Source organism: Jaculus jaculus, chromosome 1 (assembly GCF_020740685.1).
Source record: "Jaculus jaculus isolate mJacJac1 chromosome 1, mJacJac1.mat.Y.cur, whole genome shotgun sequence".
NCBI lineage: Eukaryota > Metazoa > Chordata > Mammalia > Rodentia > Dipodidae > Jaculus > Jaculus jaculus.
Genome location: NC_059102.1, coordinates 285,088,011 through 285,115,005, shown reverse-complemented (window position 1 = coordinate 285,115,005; position 26,995 = coordinate 285,088,011). Strand labels below are relative to the sequence as shown.

At 37.2% G+C, this 26,995-nt stretch overlaps 1 protein-coding gene and 2 pseudogenes across 3 annotated transcripts in view; 1 reads left to right on the top strand and 2 right to left on the bottom strand.

Moving 5' to 3' along the window:
* Positions 1–207: 207 nt before the first annotated feature.
* Uchl5 (ubiquitin C-terminal hydrolase L5) overlaps positions 208–26,995 on the bottom strand; it is a 45,161-nt gene continuing 18,373 nt past the window's right edge. Inside the window, exons 4-12 of one of the 3 annotated variants that reach the window (XR_006635739.1) lie at positions 24,677–24,802; positions 24,526–24,587; positions 24,304–24,434; positions 16,807–16,870; positions 14,178–14,280; positions 13,074–13,187; positions 6,186–6,284; positions 5,400–5,549; positions 208–461 (exon numbers count right to left, since the gene is read on the bottom strand). Coding sequence is in view for 2 of the 3 variants with exons in the window: in XM_004659514.2 (XP_004659571.1) it covers positions 417–461; positions 6,186–6,284; positions 13,074–13,187; positions 14,178–14,280; positions 16,807–16,870; positions 24,304–24,434; positions 24,526–24,587; positions 24,677–24,802 (744 nt within the window). In the remaining variant the exon portion in view is untranslated. The remainder of the gene's footprint in view (positions 462–5,399; positions 5,550–6,185; positions 6,285–13,073; positions 13,188–14,177; positions 14,281–16,806; positions 16,871–24,303; positions 24,435–24,525; positions 24,588–24,676; positions 24,803–26,995) is intronic. The other 2 variants (XM_004659514.2, XM_004659515.2) reach the window with 2 other exon arrangements.
* Positions 8,837–12,100, top strand: LOC101598980 (annotated as a pseudogene).
* Positions 22,359–24,079, bottom strand: LOC105944074 (annotated as a pseudogene).

The window sequence follows — 26,995 nt, the reverse complement described above, 5'->3', positions numbered from 1 at the left end:
CCCATTAAGGATAAGAAACAAATGATTAAGTTTAATTAAGATTTGACAATACATTGAAAACACTTAAGATAACAATCAAAATATTAATTAGGACAATTACTGGCAGAGAAAATTATTTGTATATTTTCTAAGCTCATTAATATAGTTTTATATTCAGAGTACCAACAGAGTCCTTAGGTTCAATGTTAAATAATGGAAATTGTCAAGCAAACTTTATATCATTTTTATTTAATATGCACTACATGCACATAATGCAGGTAGGGAAAGTTTGTGAATCCATGCATTCAAGACAAGACAGACTGGTACTATTGCCAAACGTGCACTGAATCTATCAGGATGTTGCTCAAAGTTCCTTCTATTTAATAGTTTCCATGAAAATAAATGTAGCAGAGTGTGCACATCTCCAAGCATCCTCTTCATTTAGTCTCCTGAGCTTTCTTGGCGTTCTGTTTTTCTTTTGCCTAAAAATAAAAGATAGCATATTACAAAATCTTCAAAGCCTGCTTTAGGTCATCCTAAAATGTATCTAGCAGGGAAGTCTAAAGCCAAATTCACAAGATTATTAGAGCTGGGTGGTAAACCTGTAATCCATGATAGTAGGGAGGATGCAAGAGAATGATCTGAGCCCAGGAGTTTGAGATCAACCTGGGAAACATAGCCAAGGACTGGTTTCCACATATATACGTACATATATGCATGAATGAAGACAAGGTTTCTGGAATATTGTATTTTATAACTTGAGACTTGCAACAACTTCTTTTTAATACACTTATTCTCTGCTCTCAATAAGAAAAGATCACATTTGGTAATAATTTAAAAATGCATGCTTATTCCATCAAGTCAATATCCAAACGAACACATTATTTGTCCATTCCCTACTCAAACTGAGTACAAAACCATAAAGTTTAAGCGAGCTTAATAAATTATCACTAAAGGAATATGCATCTGTGGTGCCTACAAGCCTTAATTATATGACCTAAAAATGTTTTCACAAATTGTGTCATCTGATCCCCATAAAAATGACACAAGTAGCCAGGCATGGTGGCGCACGCCTTTAATCCCAGCACTTGGGAGGCAGAGGTAGGAGGATCGCTGCAATTCAAGGCCACCCTGAGACTATATAGTGAATTCCAGCTCAGCCTGAGCTAGAGTGAGACCCTACCTCGGGGGGGGAAAAAAAAAAAAAAAACACAACACAACTTAAGCACAGTAACTCTGTCTTATCCTGTAGGAGATGAAGGCCAAGCTCTTAACATTTAACCAAAGACGCACATGGGTCTCAATAGATGTCAAGACACACATTCTACAGCAAATCTCTTTAATATGCATGCCAATGACCTTAAGACCTTATTAAAATACAGACTGACACAGTAATTCAAATGCCTGAGGTTCTGCAAGTCTAACAAACTCCCATGTGATACCAATTTTGCTAGTCTTTAAAACGAATCAATAAATTAGATTTCTGTATTATACAAGTTTTAAAAAATTCCTTAGACAGCCAGGCATGGTGGCGCATGCCTTTAATCCCAGCACTCGGGAGGCAGAGGTAGGAGGATCGCCGAGAGTTCAAGGCCACCCTGAGACTCTAGTGAATTCCAGGTCAGCCTGGGCTAGAGTGAGACCCTACCTCAAAAAACAAAACAAAACAAAAATTCCTTACACTAATGAAATAGGATACTTGTAGCAATTACAACTTTTTATGATACATCAAGTAATAACTATCACAAAACAGTATGATCAAACTGAGCAAAACATCAAGAGCAAAGCTGGATATGAAAGCACAGGCCTGGAATCCTAGCAATTCAAAGACTGAGACAGAATAGCTACTTCAAAGCCTGCCTGGTCTATAGAGTGAATTCAAGGCCAGCTTGGATAGTAACTTGGCAAGACTCTGTCTCAAAATACAGAATAAAAGGACAAATGGAATTTCAAATGGGAAAGTGTGGGGGTGGGGAGGGAGGGAATTACCATGGGATATGTTTTATAATCATGGAAAATGTTAATAAAAATTAAAAAAAAAAAAAAAGACAGATGTGGGCTAAAGAGATGGCTTAGTGGTAAGGCACTTGCCTGAGAAGCCTAAGGACCTAGGTTTAATTCCCCAGTACTCCTGTAAACGAGGTGTACATGGGGGCACATTCATCATGGAGTTCATTTTCAGTGGCTAAAGACCCTAGTGTACCCAGTCTCTCTCCATCTGCCTCTCTTAAATGAATGAATGAATAAATGAATCAATAAATATATATAAAGAAAATATTTTTAAAATATCTTTTAAAATAAGAAAGATAGGGATACAGCTCAAGGTTAGCTACTTATTATCCACTGAACCATAAGACATCACATTTTAAGGGCAAAAATTCATTATTGTGAAGTCATTTTGTATCCTTATATCAACTGTATCCATGATTTTATATTACCATAGGTTACTAACAGTTTAAAAGCTGAAAAAGTGATTCAGAAGCACACAAAAAGTTAAAACAGGGCTGGAGAGATGGTTTAGCAGTTAGGCACTTGCCTGGAAAGCCAAAGGACCCAGGTCTAATTCCCCAGGACCCACATAAGCCAGGTGCACAAGGGGCCACAAGCATCTGGAATTCGTTTGCAATGGCTAGAGGCCCTGGTGTGCCCATTCTCTCCTCTCTCTGTCTCCCTGACTATTTCTTTCTCTCTGTCTCTTTCTCAAATAAATAAATGCATAAATAAATAAATAAAAATTTTTTTAAGGTTGAGATAAAAAGTTAACAGAATTACAAGAACTCCTGAATAAAGAGAAGTTTCTCAAGTGAAATTTTAATGTAGCCTAGTATTATTTTTCACTCTAAGGAGCAGATCCAGTGTCTGGTACAGTAAGTGTCACAACTATTTTTAGGTTGCCTCCAAGGGCAGTTTTTATGTAATGTATTCAAGTTTTATATATCAAAAATATTTATGAAATCTTAGTTTATTTCATTATAGCCATATGACCAAAGAAGAAATGAATAGATATTAACTCAACTACTATTATGCTTTCATAAGCTATAGATAGCTCCCTTAGCTACTCAAATTGTACTCTCAGACACACTTGGCATTTCACACCATCACTTAGAGCAGCCACCTTTTACCAATTTGGGTTACTCCTACCCCCTTCACTCTATTGTATTACCTGTTTCCCCTCAAAGAATGAAAACCCAAAATTGAGCTGGGCATGGTAACACATGCCTTTAATCCCACTAATTCCACCACTTGGAGGCAGAGGTAGGAAAATTGTTGCAAGTTCAAGGCCATCCTGAATTCCAGGTCAGCCTGGACTAGAGGGAGACCCTACCTTGAAAATTCAGCCAAAAAAGGAAAAAAAAAAAGAAAAGAAAAAACCAAAACCAAACAAACCCACATATTACAAATCCTAATCCACTTCTGAATTCTAAAGGTAATTTTTCTTAAGTGTTATTAACTAATTACTTACTAACACTAGAATAGCTTTTTAAAGAAATTATAAACTCTAATCTTAAACTATTCTGTTTTTCAACTTGCCTTGTTTTTAGCATTTGCTTTTATTAGCAAAAGTGAGATTTCAGTGTAGTGTAATTATTTTGTTTTTCAAGATAGGATAAACAAAAATAAATTCGTGCTAAGAAAGGCATATTTGTATACAGTAAGCACTTAATTCCAACCATAGAATTAAAATTTTTTGAGTATGAAATTTTAAGTGGCTACACAATTGCTGAAGAGCTACTCTGTTTGCTCAAGATTCTTAACCTGATGTTTTGCTGGTACCAACCAATAAGCACTGTTCTGCACAGTACTACGGTGTTTTTGTTTATTTTTCCCCTGTTGGAACTATATAACAAGTTGGTTGAAAAAAGAATGTGTGCTAATTACATGGTTACATGTTTCAAAAGGCCTTAACATAGTGCCTAGAATATAATTGCAGATAGATAAATATTTGATGAATAATTTAAAATGTTTTAAAAATTCCTTCCAAATAATGAATCTGAATTCTCAAAATCTAGGAGAAATAAGAGCAACTTCATACAATAAAGGAATAAATGCACCTCAAATTTGCTTACTCAATGTTGTTAATTAAAGAATAATTTCAAGAAATAGGCAAACTGGGCTGGAGAGATGGCTTAGCGGTTAAGCGCTTGCCTGTGAAGCCTAAGGACCCCGGTTCGAGGCTCGGTTCCCCAGGTCCCACGTTAGCCAGATGCACAAGGGGGCGCACGCGTCTGGAGTTCATTTGCAGAGGCTGGAAGCCCTGGCGCGCCCATTCTCTCTCTCTCCCTCTATCTGTCTTTCTCTCTATGTCTGTCGCTCTCAAATAAATAAATAAAAAATGAACAACAACAACAAAAAATTTATAAAAAAAAAAAAAGAAATAGGCAAACTGGAAGGTCAATATCCACTTCCTCAAAATAAGATGAAAATACAAAATATTTTTCAACTGAGTTGGTGTTACATTAACATTACATATTCATATACTGCCACCTGGTGTCCAAATACTATTAACTAAGTATTGCCATGGAAAATCAAACATTTTTTTTTCAAATTAGCACAAAAAGTACCCTCAAAGACAAATCTTTAAGCCGGGTGTGGTGGAGCATGCCTTTAATCCCAGCACTTGGGAGGCAGAGGTAGGAGGATTGCCATGAGTTCGAGGCCACCCTGAGACTCCATAGTGAATTCCAGGTCAGCCTGGGCTAGAGTGAAACCCTACCTCAAAACACCAAAAAAAAAAAAAAGACAAATCTTTAGGCAAACTTTAAAATTAAAAAATGTGGCAAATTGTCTATGAATCTCTAAAAAATGTATATAAAATTAAAATCTGATACACACACACACATATAAAAAATGTAATTTTGCACAAGTCATCTCTATGTAAATTAGGTTTTGGGTTATTCTGTTTGTTTGTTTTGAGATAGTCTCACTGTAGCCCAAGCTGGCCTTGAACTAATTTTGTAGCTGAGAATAATCCTGAACTCCTAACCTTCCTGCCTTCATCTCCTATGTGCTGGGATAATAGGCATATGCCACCATACCTGACATATTTTTTAAGACATTTTAAGATGACTCATACAAAAAATACTACATCTAGGTTAACAATCTCTGTTAACCAAGAAATTTTAAGAACCAACAGGACCCTAACTGTTAATCTAAACTTTTTAAATAAATCAGTTTCCCATCTTGGAATACCCTGAGCAGCATGAACAGAAAAGCATGTGTGGAGAAGATAAGTTAGCTGTCTTCTAGCATAATTGTGCATTTAATGCTAAAAATTGAGTCATATTTTTCAGATAATAAGGCAAACACAAAAATATTATGAACTTAACTCTCATATTATCTGAATTTATAATATGAAACATCTAATGTAAAATGTATCTTTTCTCTGTAAACTTTAAAATTAATAAGAAAAGTATACCTACCATGTATTCTTGTCTTTAAATTAATGGTCCAAATTTTTATTTGCCTAGTAGTGTCTTCTCAAAGTATTTCTCAAAATGTGGTACACAGATCAGTTGCATTAGAATCACTTGGGGAACTTATTAAAGATTCCTTCCCCTATGTGAGAATATCTGGGGAGGGGCCAGGTAACATGTATTTTAAAGAACATCCAGTGATGGTCATTTTCAGAAATGTTGATTTACAATAAACTTAAAAACAATTTAACTGTACTCCGTTTATTCCACAAGTATTATATTAAAGAAAAAAAATCTTAGAAATCAGAATTTTTCACTTGTTTATGTTAGTTATTACTCAATGGAAAAGTTGAGATCAGGAATAAAGTCAATTTCCTAATCCAGACTACTCTTTTCTCCCCATCAAAATCCATCCGAGTTCTACATTCTAATATACCAATTCCAATTTTGGCAACTTAACTAGAAAAAGTATATTATTTGTTATTAACACTCTGTTACAGTTTATTTCTGTTCAAACAAAGGAACAATGTTTTAAGTTTTAGTTTCATATAGCATGACCTGAGTTCTAGATACTAAAGAATATTGGAAGAATAAAGGGGGGGGGGGCAATATTTTACTTTTATTTTCAAGTATTAGGCTGAACTAATTCTCACAGAATATAAAACACTAAGCAAAAGAATAAAACTATGAGAAGCTTCAAGAAATTACACCTGCATTCATGCCAAATACATATATATCTATGTTTTTGGAGATTCTAAGGCTAATTGAAGTGTTCACCAATAAAATACTTACCTTTTCTACAAGTGGTATTAACTGCTGGTGTTCTGCTAAAGTCTTTAACAATTCCATAATGAAAGGCAGATAATTATGCTTTCTTCTGATATTTTCAATCTGAAAATAAAACATATCAAATCATACTAAATACATTTCTATTAATTTTCTGTTGTTATTTTTAAAACTAATTTAAAGAAATGGAATTAAATCCTCCATTCTTATAAGAAAAAAAAAAATACTAGAAACAATGAGATTCTGTTCCCAGTGAACATAAAAGACTAAGTGGTAAGTTTGGCAATCAGGATTTCTAAAAGTCAATTCTAAGGGTATTGATAAAAACAAAAGCTATAAAAGCAAGCTTAAGAAAGAAAGTTGACATGATAAATTAACACTTGCTATGACATCTCTGTAGTTAATCAAGCCACGTTTAATGAGACCAGCCTTCTTTTCTAAGCATGAACAATCTCTCTAGGCATTTTTAAAATCAAATGTGGTTCACAGTTCACTATGCCTGCCTCACCTAGATACACCCTTCCCAAGTCACTTTACTCAGTCTGTCATCAACACTGAGTTAGTATATATTATATCTATATCTATATCTATGTCTATATACAGAGAGAGACACTCAATTGACCACTCCTGTATTCACTACTACTCCACAGGAAAAAGCCTCAGTCTTTTGAAATCATTTCAACATTCCTTCACTGCATAAAGTTAAACTTCTTCATCATCTCTTTAGAACTAAATGTGGCATGTGACAGGTCCTTACAGTTAAGTTATAGGTAGTTTGGACTCTGTTTTGGTATTACAACATGGGATAGAAATGATAGCTAAAGCTATCATCTCTTACTTTTCCAACATCATAAAATTGGCCTTTTTCTCTACCTAGAAGGCACTGGAGCCTGCTCAACCCTACAATTCCCACCTCAAGAAATCCCATTAGTCAGAGTCCATTTCATTTTATTTAAGTCATTTGTTGTCTATTAAATATAAAGCCAATGTCTGAGCTGACACTGTAGAGAGCTACACAAACAAAAGGACAGTCCTTGCTTCAGATGCTAAAGGACCCCTGTGCTCCTCTAACAGTGTCCTGAGTTCCGTAATCAGTCATGCCAAATCAAAGTTCCCTCCTCTTTTCCCTCTCTGAGAAAAATTACTAAACAGACTGTAAGTCAAGGAAAACTATCACTCTATTGAAAAGAACATTGCTTTCATATTTGACTCTGAAATCACAAATTTAATACAAGTTTTAAAAAAATTAAATCAGATCATTCTAAAGCACAAATCAAGAGCCAAAATTTTTAGGTGAATTCAAAGCACATTGATTTTAATGCCTAAAATGAGATAAGTCCCAAGGAACAAAAGACAATTAAGAAATGCTATTAGCACCAGGCATGGTGGCATATACCTTTAATATCAGCACACGGGAGGCAAAGGTAGAAGGATCACTGTGAGTCAGAGGCCAGCCTGAAACTACACAGTGAATTCCAGGTCAGTCAGGGCTACAGCAAGACCCTAACTCAAAAAGCCAAAAGTGAAAAGAAACACTATTGACACGTATGCATTAAAACTGCTACAATGGGGTTAGAGAGATGGCTCAGCAGTTAAGATGTCTGCCTGCAAAACCTAACAACCCTGGTTTGATTCCCCAGTACCCACATAAAGCCAGATGCACAAAGTAGTGTATATATCCAGAATTCATTTGCAATGGCTAAAGGCCTTGGAGTGCTCATTCTCTCTCTCACCCCTCTCTCTGATTGCAAATAAATAAACAAATTATTTTTCAAATGCTATAATGAAGCTTTAGTATGCTATCTTAAAAAAACTATAAAATATCATTAAAAAACTATTGGTACTATACTGTGCCATAGAGCATAAAGCAAATTAAGTAATTAAGTGAAAGTTTCTAGAATCCAAAATTTTCTGCTTAAGAAATATAAATTCTTCAAGTATAAAGCCTTTTAATATTAAATTTGAGTATTAATATGAATTCACATAATTTTTTCTTAGCCTGGGAAAAGCCTAGAAATAATGAACAATCAGCAGCACTAACAAGCAGATAATTGTTTTACAATATCATTTTCAACTGGGCACACACCTGGAATCCCTGGGAGTTGGCAGAGGCAGGAGGACTGCTACAAGTTTGAGGCCCACTTGGTCACAATTGAGCTTGAGGCCAGCCAGAGCTACATAGCAATGACCCTGATCAAAAAACAAAACTAGGGCTGGAGAGATGACTCAGTGGTTAAGGCATGCAAAGCCTAATGAACCCAGGTTCAATTGCCCAGTACACACATAAAACCAGATACACACAGTGGCACATGCATTCAGAGTTTGTTTGCAGCAGCTATAGGCCCTGGTATGACCATTCTGTCTATCTCTCTCTTTCCCCACCCCTTGAAAATAAATAGGGTCATGGTTTTAATTAAAAGTCAATGAAGACAAGAGTGTACATTCACCATTATGTGAATTACATATTCATTCACCTTCCTATAACTCATAGTTAAGGATATGTTTAAAAACAAAAACAAAAATAATTAATAATTTTTTTCTACTAGAGGAACTCAGGAGTTTTGGGGGAAAAAAAACTGATTCAAAATATGAAGCCGCCTTCACTCATCGCCAACAGCCTGTCTCACCGTGTGCCCCTTTAGCGATGCCCTGCAGAAATGCTTTGACTACCTACAATCCTTCAACAAATGAGACCCGTGTCCTGGGCACTGGCTCCTCATCTCACTCGGGCTTATACCAAAGATGTAAAATGTGATGCAGAAGGTATAGACCTTTTAGCCAATGCTGTAGGATTAACAGTAATTATTGAACAGAGTTGGGAAAGTCCTAAAGTAACAAAAGATGGTGTGACTGTTGCAAAGGCAATTGACTTAAAGGATAAGTATAAAAATATTGGAGCTAAACTGGTTCAGGATGTTGCCAATAACACGGATGAAGAGGCTGAGGATGGCACCACCACTGCTACAGTACTGGCACGCTCAACTGCCAAGGAAGGTTTTAAGAAGAGCAGCAAAGGCGCTAATCCAGTGGAAATCAGGAGAGGTGTAACGTTGCCTGTTGATGCTGTAATTGCTGAACTTAAGAAGCAATCTAAACCTGTGACAACACCTGAGGAAATTGCTCAGGTTGCTACAATTTCTGCTAATGGAGACAAAGAAATTGGAACCATCATTTCTGATGGAATGAAAAAGGTTGGAAGAAAGGGTGTCATCACAGTGAAGGATGGAAAAACATTGAATGATGAATTAGAAATTATTGAAGGCATGAAGTTTCATAGAGGCTATATTTCACCATACTTTATTAACACATCAAAAGGTCAAAAATGTGAGTTCCAGGATGCCTATGTTCTGTTGAGTGAAAAGAAAATTTCTAGTGTCCAGTCCATTGTACCTGCTCTTGAAATTGCAAATGATCACCATAAACCCTTAGTCATAATTGCTGAAAATGTCAATGGTGAAGCTCTTCACTGGTTTTAAATAGGTTAAAAGTTGGTCTTCAGGTTGTAGCAGTCAAAACTTCAGGTTTTGGTGACAACAGAAAGAACCAACTTAAGGATATGGCTATTGCTACTGGTGGCACAGCATTTGGAGAAGAAGAACTGACCCTAAATCTTGAAGATGTTCAGCCTCATGAATTAGGGAAAGTCGGAGAGGTCATTGTCATCAAGGATGATGCCATGCTTTTGAAAGGCAAAGGTGACAAAACTCAAATTGAAAAATGTATTCAAGTAATCACAGAGCAATTAGACACCACAACTAGTGAATATGAAAAGGAAAAACTGAATGAGTGACTGGCAAAGCTTTCAGATGGAGTAGCTGTGCTGAAGGTTGGTAGAACAAGCAATGTGGAGATAAATGAGAAGAAAAACAGAGTTACAGACGCCCTCAATGCTACAGAACAGCTATAGAAGAAGGCATTGCTCTAGGGGGCGGCTGCGCTCTCCTCCCTTGCACTCCAGCCTTGGACTCTTTAAAGCCTGTTAATGAAGATCAAAAAATCGGTATACTGAATCTACCCAAGATACCTTACATACCCAGCAAGCACTTCATGGACTAGAGGGATAGGGAGGGAGGGAGAGCATCCAAGGGGTGGGAAACACTAATCTAGACCCAAACGGCAATGGTACCATAACATTCTACTTCCTAAAAGGCAGACCAAATGGCGGAACCTTCACCAGGCCCTTATAGGAAACACCTGAACCACAAGACACTGGAGAGGGTAGGATCAAGTCTAACCTAAATCCTCTACATCTTCCCTCCCTTCTTCTCCCTCTCCCTTTCTCTCTCTCGCCTCTCTAACTCCTATTTATTAGTTACCTTTTTCCCCTCATTTTCTTTAGGGGGCACTGACCTGTAACTCCCAGTACCAGCATGGGGCTATCACCCACAATGAGCTTTTGATCAGAGAAACCTACAAGGTTTTCTAAAAGACAGACAGATTTCTGTCAGAGTACTTGATGACCCACATATGCAGCTGACACAGAAAATGGAACGGCATGGCTGGAAGCCAGGAGAGAGTCAGTCCCCAGACAGTCAGCGTGTCTAGTGCCAAAAGGTGCTACATGGGCGACTGGGGCAAACAACCATTATCTGTCCACACAACTCATGGTCCAACCTACGTAGCAGCAAATAACCTGTTGTGATGCCCACACAAGTGCAATAGTGGCACACAGCCATGGTGGGGAACCAACTGCTCTTGATTCGGTTAACTGATCCCCTCAGTGGTACAAGACCCATAGCTGGAGCTGGGAAACAAGTCAGAACCATATCCAAACATAAGCCCACTCTCTAATATCAAGTTACCATCAATCATGGGCTACAAGAAGGCCTACACCTATTAAACTCTGTATTAAAAAAAGTAAGGGTTGAGGTGTTGGAGGCCTCTGAGGCTCTGGCTCTCTGATTCCAGATGCACAAGGGGGCGCATACATCTGGAATTTGGTTGCAGTGGCTAGAGGCCCTGGCATGCCCATTCTCTCTCTCTCTGTCTGTCACTTTCAAATAAGTAAATAAAATTTTAAAAAAAAAATTTAATTAAAAAAAAAAAGTAAGGGTTATGTCATTTGTCCTGTTGCTAACTTAGTCTCCATTGGAGATTCTGCTTCTCTTTTTCAGACAGATGCAGATCCTAAGGAGAGAGCCACCCCATCATACCTCAAAAAGACCCCGACTGAAACTAAGGAAAATTGGCAAAACAAGCAAAGGTGCTGTTTTCCTGATGAACCAGATACCAGCACAAGGGGGAAGGAGTCCCACACAGAGAAAAATCATCTCCTACCAAATCAGAGAACCAGAGCCTCAGAGGCCCCCAACACCTCAGCACTGAAGCAGACCAAAAATGAACCCAACATGGCTCTGGGAAATTTTGCAGAAGAGGGGGCAGAAAGTATGTCAGAGCCACATGTTGGGTCATGATATGCAGAGACATTTATGGTACCAATAACTGTGGGCTAACTCCACAATGCACGACCCATATACCTCAACAAGGACAGGCCAATGGGGAGGGGGTAGGTCACGGATGAGCCTAATAATGGTCCCAAACTGCTTGTATTTGCTGAATAGAAAACTAATAAAAAAAAATTTTTTTTAATCTGTATAGACATTATTAGAAAATCACTCATAATTCCTGCAATGACAATTGCTAAGAATGCAGGTGTTGAAGGATCTTTGATAGTTGAGAAAATCCTGCAAAGTTCCTCAGAAGTTGGCTATGATGCTATGCTTAGAGATTTGTGAATAAGGTGGAGAAGGGAATCATCGATCCAACAAAAGTTGTAAGAACTGCTTTAATGGATGCTGCTGGGGTGGCCTCCCTGCTAACTACAGCAGAAGTTGTACTCACAGGAATTCCCAAGGAAGAGAAGGAACCTGGAATGGGCGCAATGGGAGGAATGGTGTGGTATGGGAAGGGGCATGTTCTAAGTCCTAGAATAGTGCTTGCCACTTGTAATGAACTGTGACAGAAAGCTCAAGGCAGGATTCCTCATCAATAACTTCAGAGAAATGAGTTAAAGAAAATGACTGAAGAAAAAGCTGACTGATGTTTAAGCAAATCACTATAACCATCAGTTACTGGTTTCAGTTGACAATATATACTGGTTTACTGCTATCATTTATCCATGCCTATGGATAATTTATTTTGTATTTTTAATAAAAAGACATTTGTACATTCCCCCCCCCAAAAAAATATGAAGCAGCTAGGCATGGTGGCACAATCCCAGCACTGCGGAGGCAGAGGTAGGAGGATTGCCATGAATTCGAGGCCACCTGAGACTACATAGTAAATTCCAGATCAGCCTGGGCTAGAGCTAGACCCTACCTTGGAGAAAGCAAACAAGAAAAAAAGAAAGAAAGAAAAGAAAATGTGAAGCAGGCAGTATACAAAATGAGTCTGAAACATCTTGTAACACCAGGCAGCATAGATGCTATTAAAAACTACTGATGTTACGTCAGAAAGACAGGAGAAAGCATAAAAAGGATCCCAATGGCTAAAGATGGAACACTTTGACGATTAATAAGAATATTAAGTACGGCAAACTGAAGCATTTAATAGGCTATAAATCTATTTATAATAACATTTAAACACAAACCAGCCAGGTGCACACCTTTAATCCAAGCAGAGGTAGGAGGACTACTCTGAGTTCAAGGCCAGCCTGGAACTACAGAGTGAGATCCAGGTCATCCTGAGCTAGAATGAAACACTACCCAGAAAAAACTAAAAACCACACACATACACACAAATTCATAAACCATATTGCTTATCTTTAGCCAGAGAATCAACACATTATTCTGAAAACTGAACAATGATGGGAGGAAAAGTAATCAAACATTCAAAATACTGTCATCTCAAAATGTACTGCTTTCCACTTAAAGGAACATACTTGTGAATGCATACCTTGTATCTTTTTAGTTTTTGTACCTCTTCTTCAATAAGCATCTGGTTTCTGGCAACTTCTGACTGAATAGCACTTAACATAGTACTACCTTGATCAGTATCCATGGGTTCCTCCTTGGGGGAAAGAAAAAGAAAGCATACCCTAATGACTGAGGCTTAAGTCCAGTCTACTTCTAAATGGTTAATGTAGTAGTTATTTTCAATTTCTAGTGGATGTTGGCAACAGAGTATTAATTAACTAATATTAATTTAAATAGCAAAGTTAAAAGATAAAGGCTATCAACAGTACCTTCCATATTTCTATGCTTTATACTAATGCATGACTTTTTCACCTAAGCAACATAACAGTAGTTATAATCTTCAAAAAAGCTATAAAATAAAATTGTTTAGTCTTGAAAATGTGATCATATGGGGCTGGAGAGATGGCTTAGTAGTTAAGGCACTGGCCAGAGAAGCCTGAAGACCCAGGTTCAATTTCCCAGTACCCATGTAAGCCAAATGCATAAGGCAGTGCATATGTCTGCAGTTCATCTGCAGTGGCTAGAGGCCTTGGTGTGTCCATTCTCAACTTCTCTCTCTTATAAATAAATGAAAAAAAAATTTTTAATGTAATCAAATGATTATAAAAAACTTTCTACTATTAATCCTCTTTAAATCATTTACTATAGTACAAAGATAATCATAAAGACTAGTAAACATTATATGTGAATATACTCAATTGACATTTGGAAAAATATACTCTAACTTGCTTAACTGTTTAATGCAATAATAGTAAATAGCTAAAATAACTCATTTCTAACATTTACTTAACATTTGCCACGTTAGCAATTGTTTCAGGTATGATATAGTAACAACCTCATTTAATTCTCATGATAACCTCATATGGTAAATACTATCATCATCATGTTACATGAAAAAATTGAGAAATATACCAAATGGAAAAGCCAGGACCTAGATCTTGGTAGCTTGAATTCAGAGTATTTTCCCTTAACCTCTACTCAGAATATTTGATTATATCTTCTTTTAAAAAGGAAAGAAAAATAAGAAAGAAAAAATGGCCTTTTTCCCTGAGATAGTTAAAATTTTTAAAATATGGTCACAAACCTCTGCAAGTTGTCTTTGTAATTCTGCTATCTTCTGTTCATATACCATTTTTCGGTCAGACACAATGGCCATTAAATTAAATCGAATTTCACCTTCACTATACCTGCAAAAAAATGTATTTAAAAATTTTAATGTAATAATTATAAAATAATTAGTATTATGATAATTTATTATGACTACACATAACTCTGAAGAGTAAGTAAAAATATATCAATTGGTTAACAATAAAAATTGGCAATTTAAAAACTGGTTCTGCATATGAAAATTATAACCATAGCAAAAAAACAGCTAAATTTCATCAATCAAATATTTTTAAATATTCTAGAATAAGATTTGTTCCATTTGAAAACATGTTTTCAATATTCTTTCTAACTTTGTAAGAAATAGGGCAATATATTACTTAATATCTCAGCTAAAAAGAAGCTAAAACCTGCATTTGTTGAATAATACCGGTATCATACTACCTAATTTTTTCAAGTCATAATGTAGTTTTTTTATTAATATTTCAAACTTTTGTTTTGTTTTGTTTGTTTTTTGAGGAAGGGTCTCACTCTGGTCCAGGCTGACCTGGAATTCACTGTGTAGTCTCAGGGTGGCCTCAAGCTCACTGCAATCCTCCTTCCTCTGCCTCCCGAGTGCTGGGATTAAAGACGTGTGCCACCACACCTGACTTTTTTTTGTTTTGGGTTCAAACTTTTTTTCTTTTCCCTGAGTTTCACTCTAGTCCAGGCGATCCTGGAATTCACTATATAATCTCAGGGTGGGCTTGAACTCAGGACGATCCTCCTACCTCTGCCTCCCAAGTGCTAAGACTAAAGGCATGCACCACCACACCTGGCTTTCAAACTTTTAACTATAGCTAATATGTAAATTTATATTTAGTAATTTAATGTATAATTATATCCTGTAGTAAAATTTGTGAATGTTGCTTAATACTTGCTATTCTGATACCAATAACACCCTTCATTGCATAAGCTTATATATGATAAGAACTGCTATGTTAAAAATGATCTATAACACATAAATGGCACTTAAGATAAAAATATATTTAAAAATGTAAGGCCAGGGCTGGAGGGATGGCTTAGCGGTTAAGGCGTTTGCCTGCAAAGCCAAAGGACCCAAGTTTGATTCCCCAGGACCCATATTAGCCAGATGCACAAGGTGGTGCCTGCATCTGGATTTCGTTTGCAGTGGCACACCCATTCTTTCTCTCCCAGCCTCAACGCTGAAAAACCAGCAACTCAGACACACCAAAAGTCTGCTCTCTGGTCAAACAGGAAAGGAGAAGCCTGGCAAAACAGGAAACCCTTTAGACAATATTCTCTGTACTAGAGTCAAAGCTGATCAAGTACCAGTATATAAAATTTGTAAAAGGGGAACATTTCAAAACAACTTTTTTTGATTGTTTGTTTTGCTTTTCAAGGTAGAGTCTCACTCTATCCCAGGTTGACCTGGAATTTACTACAAAGTCTCAGGGTGACCTCAAACTCATGGTGATCCTCCTATCTCTGCCTCCCAAGTGCAGGGATTAAACAACTTTTTAACCCAATTATAAAATGAGCAAAACACATAAAAAGATTTTTAATGTCTTTAGTTCCCTGAACAGAGAACTATAGCAATGGCAAAAATAAATAATTTTGTCACAAAATGGTAGCAAAGATGCAAAAAAACTAGACCATGCATACTCTGGTAATACAAAGGTAAAATGGTATATATAGCCTCTAGAAAAGAGTGTGGCGATTTCTAAAACACTAGACATGCACACTTACTATAAAGTCTAGGAATGATACTTTTGGGCATTAATCCCAGAAAAATAAAAACACGTCTACACAAAAGTCTACAAAAATGTTTACTGGAGCATTATTGATAATAGCCCCAGTGAATATAATCTGGCTATTTTTCAGTGGGTAAACAGGAAGAAAAAAAAACTAGTATTTTTATACTTCAGAGTACTACCCATCAGTAATGACTCTAACATTGCTGGGGATGTAGCTCAACAGTGTGGTGCTGGCCTAGAATATATGAATCCCTGGGTTTAATCTTCAGCCCTGAAAAACAACAAAGGTCACCAGAGTATTGTGTTGAATGGGGGAAAAAAAAAAAGTAAATGTAAAGGATGGTATATGGTTCCATTTCTGTAACATTCTTTGAGAAAAAATATAGAACTAGGGATGTGAGGCAGAGACGGAAGAGAAGGTCAGGGCAAGGGAGGAGAAGTAATTATAGCTATAAAAGGACAACATGAAGGGAAGATGAAATTATTTTCTGTGTCTTGACTGTATCAACACCAATAACCTGGCTGTTGATATTCTATTATATTTTTAATTGTTACCATTACAAGAGAAATAGTATACACTACACTATTTTTATCACAGCTGGATGTGAATATATGATTATTTCAAAATAAAGACTATATTTGAAAAATACTCTAAATTTAAAAAAACTCACTTAGTGGAGATCAGATCACCATGTTTACTTGTGATATCACTGTATAAAATTTACAGATTTTTCTAACATAAATTTCCTGAAGTCATTAGTCTACAGTAGACTGCTGTTTAACAGATAGCACTAAGGAATGCTTAAAAAAAAAAAAAAAAGTGTTACACAATGACATTAGCTGGACATTTACTTTTGTATCCTTTTTTCTATGACTGGCCTCACTGCGCTAATCCAGTCATCCTGATTGCATGCACCTAGAAAGAAATTTAAAAACAGTTAAAAATAAGAAAAATCAGGATTAACAGTCTCTCAAAAGCTTAAAATACTTCTATTTACAAATATCTTAGCAAATTCAGGACCATATAAATATTTTTACATATATATGTAAATATACTTATTTTTTGAAGTTCTCACTACCCAGCCCACACTGGCCTAAAACCTACAACTCTCCTGCCAGCCTCCCCAACTCTAGTAGTGAGCCAACCCACCATGACAAATCTTTTTTTTTTTTTTTTTTTTTTTTGGTTTTTTGAGATAGGGTCTCACTCTAGCCCAGGCTGACCTGGAATTCACTATGGAGTCTCAGGGTGGCCTCGAACTCATGGCAATCCTCCTACCTCTGCCTCCCAAGTACTGGGATTAAAGGCGTGAGCCACCACGCCCGGCTCCATGACAATTCTTTTAACTACAATTACGTACAGCTTCAATTTCCTGTCTTCCAGTCATCAAAGAAAAAGGATTGTCATTGCATTTGCACCACAATGCAAAAGTTGCATTTTCTCATATTAGCATTTAACAACATGTCCTACTATAATGTAACATGTTAATGAACACTTAATATACTGAAGGAACTAATGAATTAAGCAGTATCTCATCTGAATTCACAACCCTGCCAGGTTAAAAAAAAAAAAAAAAAAAAAAAAAAAACTACCTCATTTTACAGGTGAGAAAACTGAAGGCTTAGAAAAAAAAACAGACAAGGGGCACTGGCCATGTAAGCATGAAGGCCAGAGAGGGCCTGAATCGCCCTGAGTTTGATTCCCTAGCACCCACACACAGAGACAGTATAGCCACTCATGCCTGCAACCCCAGTCTTGTAATGAGCACAGACCAAAGTATCTCTGGAACTCACAGTTCAACCAGTCTGACTAAAACCAGCAGCTCCAGTTTCTGTGACACTCTGTCTCAAGAGGGATAGAGGAAGAGAGCCACATAGGACAAGTGCATCTACACACATACACACACATAATTTTTTAAAATAATAGGGCTGGAGAGATAGCTCAGTGGTTGAGGTGCTTGCCTGCAAAGCCAAAGGACCCAAGTTCAATTCCCCTGGACCCACGGAAGCCAGATATACAAGATAGCACATGTGTCTGGAGTTTGTTTGCAGTGGCTGGAGGCCCTGGCATATCCATTCCTTCTCTCTTTCTCCCTCTCTCAATCTGCCTCTCTATCTCTCAAAGAAATAATTTAAAATAAAATATTTTTAAAAGAATACATTAAAACAATTTTTTATAAAAGCCCATGCTAGTAGCAAACTAAGGGTTCAGCTCTTATTTGTCTGACTCTCCACAAACAAAACAACTCATTTTTTAAAAATAAAAAGGGTGGCTGGAGAAATAATTTAGTGGTTAAGGAACTTGCCTGCAAAGCCAAATGACCCAGATTCAACTACCTAGTACCCACATAAAGCCAGATAGATGCACAAGGTGGTGCATGCATCTGGAGTTTTGTCTGCAGTGACTAGAGGCAATTGGCATACCCATTTTCTCTCTCTGTGTGTGTGTGTGTGTCTTATTACTTCTCTCTCTAATAAATAATATTTTTTAAAAAAGGATTTTCTAAGTGTATTATGTGCATATATGATATTGTCTAAGGAAACATCTTTATACAAATAATACATGCTAATAATCTTTAAAAAGTTGAAATTAGGGCTGGAGAAATGGATTTGCAGTTAAAGTGTTTGCCTGCAAAGCCAAAGGATCCCAATCCAACTCTCCAGGACCCACATAAGCCAGATGCACAAGGGGGCACATGAATCTGGAGTTTGTTTGCAGTGGCTAGAGGCCCTGGTGTGCCCATTCTCTCTCTGCCTCCTTCTCTCTCTCAAATAAATAAATAAATACTTATTAACGTATTTGAAAAAATTTTTTAAGTTGAATTAGGGCTGGAGACATGGCTTAGCAATTAAGGTGCTTGCCTGTGAAGCCTAAGGACCCAGGTTGGATTCCCTAGTACCTACCTAAGCCAGCTGCACTAGAGAGAGCATGTGTCTAAAGTTCATGGGCTAGAGGCCCTGGCACACCCATTCATTCATATTCTTTCTTTCTCTCTTTCTCTCTCTCTCTCTCTCTCTCTCTCACTAACACACACACACAAATAAATAAAATAAAAATAATTTTTTAAAAAAGTTGAAATCCACCTATAATACAAGGTCATTTTCCTCAAATGCTTTACTCCTCTTTTCACCTGAAGTTAGAACAGAGTTGTATGGTAAAAGTAGGTACACTGTTTTGTCTTCAATTCCCTTTCTATTTGAGGATTACAATGAATAAAGATAGGGCTGGAGAGATGGCTTAGTGGTTAAGGCACTTTGCCTGCAAAGCCAAAGGACCATGGTTCGATTCCCCAGGATTCATGTAAGCCAGATACACAAGGTGGCGCATGTGTCTGGAGTTCATTTATAGTGCACCTGGAGGCCCTGACATTCCCATTCATATTCTTTCTCTCTCAAATATATATATACACATACATACATACACAGACACACACACACACACATACAGACAGACAGACAGACATGTATGTATATATTTTTTAAAAAGAATGGCTGATAATGTTGTGTGTGGTGGCGCATGCCTTTAATCCCAGCACTTGGAGGGCAGAGGTAGGACGATTGCCATGAGTTCAAGGCCACCCTGAGACTATATAGTGAATTCCAGGTCAGCATGGGCTAGAGTGACTCTACCTCAAGAAAAAAAAAAAAAAGAAGAAGAAGAAGAATAGCTGGTAAGACAGAGGTCAACAGAATATGCAGAGAGCAAATCAAGTACCAAACTAGGGAAACACAGTTTCCACAAAATTGCTGCAAATTTTCTATTAACTAACATAGAATAATTTTTTTAAATGCAAAGAATGCAAATCTGCACTAGACAAACTACTGGTTCTCAACTTGATTTTAACAAATGAAGAAATTTAATAAATATGGCCATAATAAGGAATTAAAATTCTCTTGCAGAGGGCTGGTATAGTTCATTTGTAGACTGCTTGCCCATACTGCATGTATTACAAGGTTCTACCAGTGGCACACACACAAAATCTCTTTTACAATTAGTTTTTGGTTAACATACACAGTATGGCTATTTCATTATGGCATCATCATACATATATATCTTTATACTACCACCCCCCCCCCATGGGTTCCTTTCCCTCCCACCCACCAGATAATCCCCCATTCTGCTTTCTTATCACGTATTTCTTTATCTTCCCTGTTTCTCAATTCTCTTAAGATCTCTTCTTGGGCTAGAAAGATGGCTTAGCAATTAAGGCATTTGCCTGCAAAGCCAAAGGACAACGGTTGGATTCCCCAGGATCCACGTAAGCCAGATGTACAAGGGGCGCATGTGTCTGGAATTCGTTTGCAGTGGCTGGAGGCCCTGGGGTGCCCATTCTGTCTCTGTCTCTCTCTCTTTCACTCTCTGCATCTTTCTCTCTCAAATAAATTAAATCAAATAAAAAAAGATTTCTTCTTTCCTTCTTAGGATCTCTTTTCTAGTTTTATAACCTACACATACACATATGAATAGACATGCACACATATAATTATAAATCCAAGTTCTATACATAAAACATAGTATGTGTCTTGACATAATCACTTCTAGTTACGACTATTTTCTTGCAAATGTCACAATTTTATTTTTCTTTATGGTTGAATAAAATTTTATTATGCATATGAACATTTTCTTTATTCATTTATCTATTAACAGGCATCTAAGCTGGATACATTTCCTGGCTATTGTGAATATTACAACAATGAACATGAATGTACAGATGTCTTTATTGTTTGTTCACTTGAGCCTTTTAGAAAAAACAAAAACAAAAATTATATATGGGGGGTACAGTTGGGTCTTACGGAATTCTATTTTAATTTAATTTAATTTTTTTTTGGTTTTTCGAGGTAGGGTCTCACTCTAGCCCAGGTTGACCTGGAGCTCAATCTGTAGTCTCAGGCTGTCCTCAAACTCTTAGCATTCCTCCAACTTCTGCCTCCTGAGTGCTGGGACTAAAGATATGTACCACCACACCCAACTCAATTTTAATTTTTTGAGAAACCTGCATACTAATTTCCAGAGTAGCTGCTCAAGTTTACATTCCAACCAGCAGTGAATAAGTTCCTCATTCCCTACATCTCATCAAATATTACCATGTTTACTTGATGATAAACCTTCTGACTGGGCGTGAAATGGAATTTCAAAGCACATTTAATTTACATTTCTCTAGCAGCTAAGAGTATTGAATACTTTTTCAAGTATTTATTGGCCATTTGCTTTTCTTTTTTAGAGAATTAGCTATTGGTTCATTAGTTCATTTATTTAAAGGAAATTTGGGGATTAGTGTTGAATTTGTACCTTTTTTTGGTACTAATGAACCAATCACTTGTCTGATGTGTAGTTGGCAAAGATATTTTTCCTATTATGTAGGCTATCTCCTCATTTTCATATTGCTTACTTTGCTCAAATGCTTTTTAAATTTCATGTAATCCCATTGGTCATTCCTTAGGATTAATTCTGATGCTATTAGAATCCTGTACAGAAACTCCTTACCTATGCATATATCTTCAAGTATTTTACCTAGATTTTCCTCTATCAGTTTCAAAGTCAGATCTTGTGTTAAGGACTTTGATCCATTCTGAACTCATTTCTATCCAAGATAAGAGATATGGATCTGGTTTTATTCTTCTACATATGAATATCCAGTTTTCCTAACACCATTACACAAAAAGAATACTTCAGCGACCTTATTTTTTAGTAATATTTCAGAATCATAGATTCTATTCTCACCCTTGATAAGCACATAGCATTTGGTTCAAGGCTAACAACAAACAAAGTCAGCTTCTGGCAGAAAGATTTGAACATTAATGTACTGTCTAAATAGAAATTTTGAAGAAAACTAGTTAATGCATTCCTAAAAAATGAATGTAATTCTAAATGATCCAATTAAACATAAAAAAATAATTTTTTAGCTGTTTATTTTTTTAAAGCAGGGTCTCACTCTGACCCAAACTGGCCTCAAATTTAAGGCCAATTTTCCTATTTCATCCTCCCAAATTCTGGGATTAAGGGTGTAAGCCACCATGCCACCTGTTGAAAATATTTTAATGCAAAATGATAAGGTTTGCTGACCCTCATCAGTAGGTTAACAATGATAACAATAACCTTTTAAGTTCTCTAAGGGTTTTTGGTTTTCTTTTTTTTTCTGGTGGCAAATACAGAAGAGTTACTTCATTCTTCACAAAAACTGAAATAAATTTCCAGAACCGGGAAGAAATTCACTTTTTTGAAGCCTTGTCTATAGACTATGCAGTGACTGTGCTGTCTTTCTTTCAGAAAGCCATATGACCAACCCCAACCGTATAGGGTTCAAAAGCCGTGGTTTTCCTGTAGTCAAAACCTGGAAACACTCTGCCCCCAGGGCCTTCTCAGAATCCACCACAAAATCTTAAAACGGCGTGAAGGTCCCTCCTCAGCTACCTCCACCACCATGACCTGTGCCACCACGGAAACCAAGACCTCCTCTGCCTTGGTACCAGTTTGGATGAAGTGGGATTCCAAACATTTCAGCTTTAACCTTTCTTCAGCCCAGGTTGGTCTCCTTTCTCTGTAATCATCACGAGAAATATTGTCGAAAAAGGATTTAGTCTTGTCATAACAGCAATTAGAACCAAGCAGATATTCGTCATCAGCATTTCCTTCACTGTTTTGTATAGGCACTCCCAAGTCTCCTTTATCTTAACCATTTACAGGCTTCTCTTGTTTCTATGAAACTCTCCGATCTCCTCCTTGTTAAACTGTGCATTTGCACTTTCAAAGTCAAAGTCTTTCTCAAGTTTCACCGGACTGGTGTGAATGAATACCAAATCTTCCCCTGCCTCCTTGAAGACCCCTGTGCCTTCTCTTTGGAGCTGATAGAGCACCTGGAGCTATTTGTTTTTCGCTGTCATTTCTGAAATGATCATTCATGTTTTCTGGCCTTGAGATTTTGTGTGCTTCAGCTCGCCTGTGCTCTTGGTTCTCTATTGCTCTCTGGCTGGTCAGTGGCAAAGGCCTGGTGAACAGAGGGCTCCATCTCTCAACAGGTGCTGGAAGAGATAAGTGGGCCGAGGTGGTCTGCAGTGCTTGCTCCAACACTGGACTTTTTCTCTTTTTTTTTGATTGACCCTGAGATAACTGTTCTTATACATCTGGTATCCTGTGTAAAGGCAGAAACCACTGCACTACTTTGGGACAGGACCGTGCTGTTTGATGTTTCTGTTCCAAAGGAAGTCAAAAAGCTTGCACCACACAAACAGCACCAAACTGCTGCCTGAGCGACATACTTGGACTGAACTAACTGGCTATACGTTGGCTTCCTGCCCACAGGTCCACAGGAGCCCACTGACTGGAATGAAGATGATGATGACTCTAGTGAAGACTGAACAACAGTTGGGTTCTAAGGCAAAGAACACTGGGTTTTGGTGGCTCACACGGAGGTCTTTCATGTCACTCCCACGAAATATAATGTACTCAAAAACTTAATTTCGCAGTGGTAGTAGACAACCTGTTGGTCTGTCTTCTGTACCAAAGGTTCAAACTTTGTCCAGGGCTATGGTGTAGAGGATGCACTGATAGCCGACCTCTGCCTTGGAGATGAGGCTGAGCTTACAGCTGATGCCTGCTCCGCCTCAGAACCAACGTGCAGCAGTGCCAGCTCTGCTACTCTCCCCTAAGCCTCCCGCCCTCCAAGAGTAATTTTTTTTCTCTACATAGGGAGTAGTCTCAGAGTGGCCTCAAACTTTTACACTCTCCTAACTCTGCCTCTCTTGGGATTAAAGGAGTGTGTCATCACTCCTGACCTCAATTTCCTTTTTATTGCATGGTTAGGGTTTCATAGGAGTTTTCTTTCTCGCTGAAGGTCAATCCCCACAGTTGTTGCAAAGGTAATGTTAGAGATCTCCCAGGGTGACTTTTTTTCTTTATTTTTTTATTTCTGAGGTCATTATATCCTCCTACTTCCAAGAATAATTTTTAAAGTTAGCTAAAAAATAAAATATAGACTATGGAGTGAGTTAGGCATAGTGGTGAATTCGTGTAATCCCAGCAACTGCGAGGCAGGATCAGAAGGATCACAAGCTCAGGCCCAAACTAACTATACAGAAAGACCCTGTCTCAAAAGGAGGCAAACAAACCAACGAACCAACCACACATTTTCCCTCAGAAGAAAATCCAAGGCCCAAACTTAACTGTCATAGCCAACATGTCCTTCCTACATACTACTATTTAATTTCATCAGGAGCTTACAGCCATTCAAACTGCATAAAGGTAGCTGTAACCTTCAAAATTTAAATAGAACCACAGCTAAAATAAGGATGAAAAGTCAATCTTATTTCTCCTTGTCTGATATGAAATACCAAGAACATGAAGCAAATTACCTAAATCAATTGGTCCTTCTCTCAATCCATCCAACTCATACAGTCTTCCATTCACTGGAACATAACTGACAAAATGAAAAGCATCCTCTTCTTTGGCTGCTGTCTTTGCATCAAATTCAAACATCTGCTGTCTATGGTAAAGAAAAGATAGTGAGATGCAAAGATGCAAAAACCACCACCACCATCACCACAATCAGGACGTAGGTAATGTCATCTCTTTACCTGGCAAAACTGTTGTGCACTTGTCGGATCACATCTGAATTGCTCAAGGCCAAACCTTTCATCTAAAATAATTTTTAAAGTAACTTATTAAAATAAGAACTATCACAAATATGTCATTTTATGATTTCAGGATTAAGAATTTTGTACTCACAGCTGCATCAAAACTTTGTGAAAATTCTTTAAATTCTGACAATGTCTCTCCTAAATGGACATCTTGATGAGTACAGTTCAATAATACACTCACAATGGCTTGAGTAGCACAAGCATTATTAATTACCTAGAAAATATAAAAGGGAAGAATATTACGAACTAAAAGGAAAACCTACCTGGTGACAATGATCCCCAAAATATAAAAGTTTTCAAATTTTAGAATGCAGTGGATATTCATAGGTGTGATCTTATTAAAGGTTTTCAAACTCTGTTTCATACAGTCTTAACATAACATAAACATTTATTCTACATTTTAGTTTATTTTATAGAATTTGCTAAAATTCTTGATGACTATAAGAAGAAACTGAGTAATTCATAAAATTAGTGAAAACTAGTCCAGTTCAGACCAATCATCCTAACTCAAAACAGATGATAATGCCCAGAGAACTTGTCCTTCTGTACTTACTTCATTTCCAAATTCAACCTGCATTTCAATACTCAGCACGAACTGTAACTCCTCTAGATGGCTTTCAGAGAAATTCTGCAACAGTTCATATTGTTTCTAACCTCACTTGAATCTCTAAGGAGAATGTATATTGTTCACATATTCCTTATCACTCAATCACAAATCATAGTGTTCTCATCTTATTGTTAAATGCTCAAAAAATAACATGGACCCTATATTCTAGCCAAAGGAGATACTTTTAGTAGCACCTGTTATGTACCAAGAACTTTTCTAGGTACTTCACATACACTAATTATTTCATTCTCAACAAACTAGGAAAGTCATATTCTTATTTTATGCTTATGGTACCTAAGTCACAAAGAAGTTAACTGACTTCCCAAAGGCACACAACTATTCAAGAGATGACAGTCTGGTTGTAGAATTTGTATACTTAGCCATCATGCTAAGCTGGCTCTGTATATACATGTGGGCTTTCCAACAGGACTTTCTGGAAAGCAATTCCTTCTACACTCCATACAATGTTAAGACCACAGAACTGGAAAAACCCTCATGATCAGTATGAATTCCAGCAGTTGATTGGTTACAAAGTTAAAACATAGCTTAGTCCTATTGTGTTTTTTTTTCTTTTTTTTTTTTTTGTAACTAGACTGCAATTAAATACTTTCTAATTAGTTTTTTCAATGATGCTAACTAACAGTTTTAATTATTTCCCTGCCTGTTTTGGAAGAAAAGGTTTTGATTATGTTTCCTTTTTAATTCCTATAAGTCTTACTTTTGGTATCATTAAAACCTTTTAAGATTTTACAAGTATTCTAATTCAAACAATTTGATCTCCACATGTCTGAGAAATGCAAGTCTGTGATCTCTATTAGTGAGCAGCATTGCTTCTGAGTCTTAACACGCCTAGCACTGACACCCTTCAGTAATTTCTCTCAAAGTATTTTGTATTCAAAGCCATGTTATAATTGATAAGTTAAGGAAAGTAGTGAGAGGTCCAGAACCCCATTAATACTGTTGCTTTTCTTTTTTAATTTTTTTTTTGTTTATTTTTATTTATTTATTTGGCATAGTGACAGAGAGAGAGAGGCAAATAGACAGAGAGAGAGAGAATGGGCGCACCAGGGCCTCCAGCCACTACAAACGAACTCCAGATGCGTGCGGCCCCTTGTGCATCTGGCTAACGTGGGACCTGGGGAACCGAGCCTCAAACCGGGGTCCTTAGGCTTCACAGGCAAGCGCTTAACCGCTAAGCCATCTCTCCAGCCCAATACTGTTGCTTTTTAATATTGTTTCAAGTATTTTGGTCTAACTCAGCTGTTAGTAAGTTTGAATGAAAATTTGTTTTGTATTTCTTAGTTTGTTATTCTAGTACTGGGGATTGAACCTACAGCTTGCACAAGCCAGCCAAGTATTCTATCACTGACCTTGAACACATCCTCAGTATATTTATTTATTTAATTTTTTGAGACAGGGTCTTGCTAAATTGCCCATAGTGGCCCTGAACTCATTCTATTGTCCAGGCAGGCCTTTAACCTGTGATCTTCATGCTGCCTCAACCTCCAGAGTAGCTGGGCTGGTACCACTAAGTCTGGTTTGATGAAGATTTAATGATCAAAAGAGACCATAAATGTAACTTACTAAAACTTCCTAATTTTTAGTTGTTCCGTAGTCTTAAGCCAAATTATTTGTGGTGAAAATGTCTGAGGACAGTAGTGGCAGGAGTGAAATTACAAGTTAAAATTTGTACTTAACCACACATTTTTCAATTATCATTTTGTAGTGGACAGCCTCACATCTAGGATGAACTTCCAGACCAAGCACAGTTGGGGAAGAAGGAAGTTATTGAAGACAGAG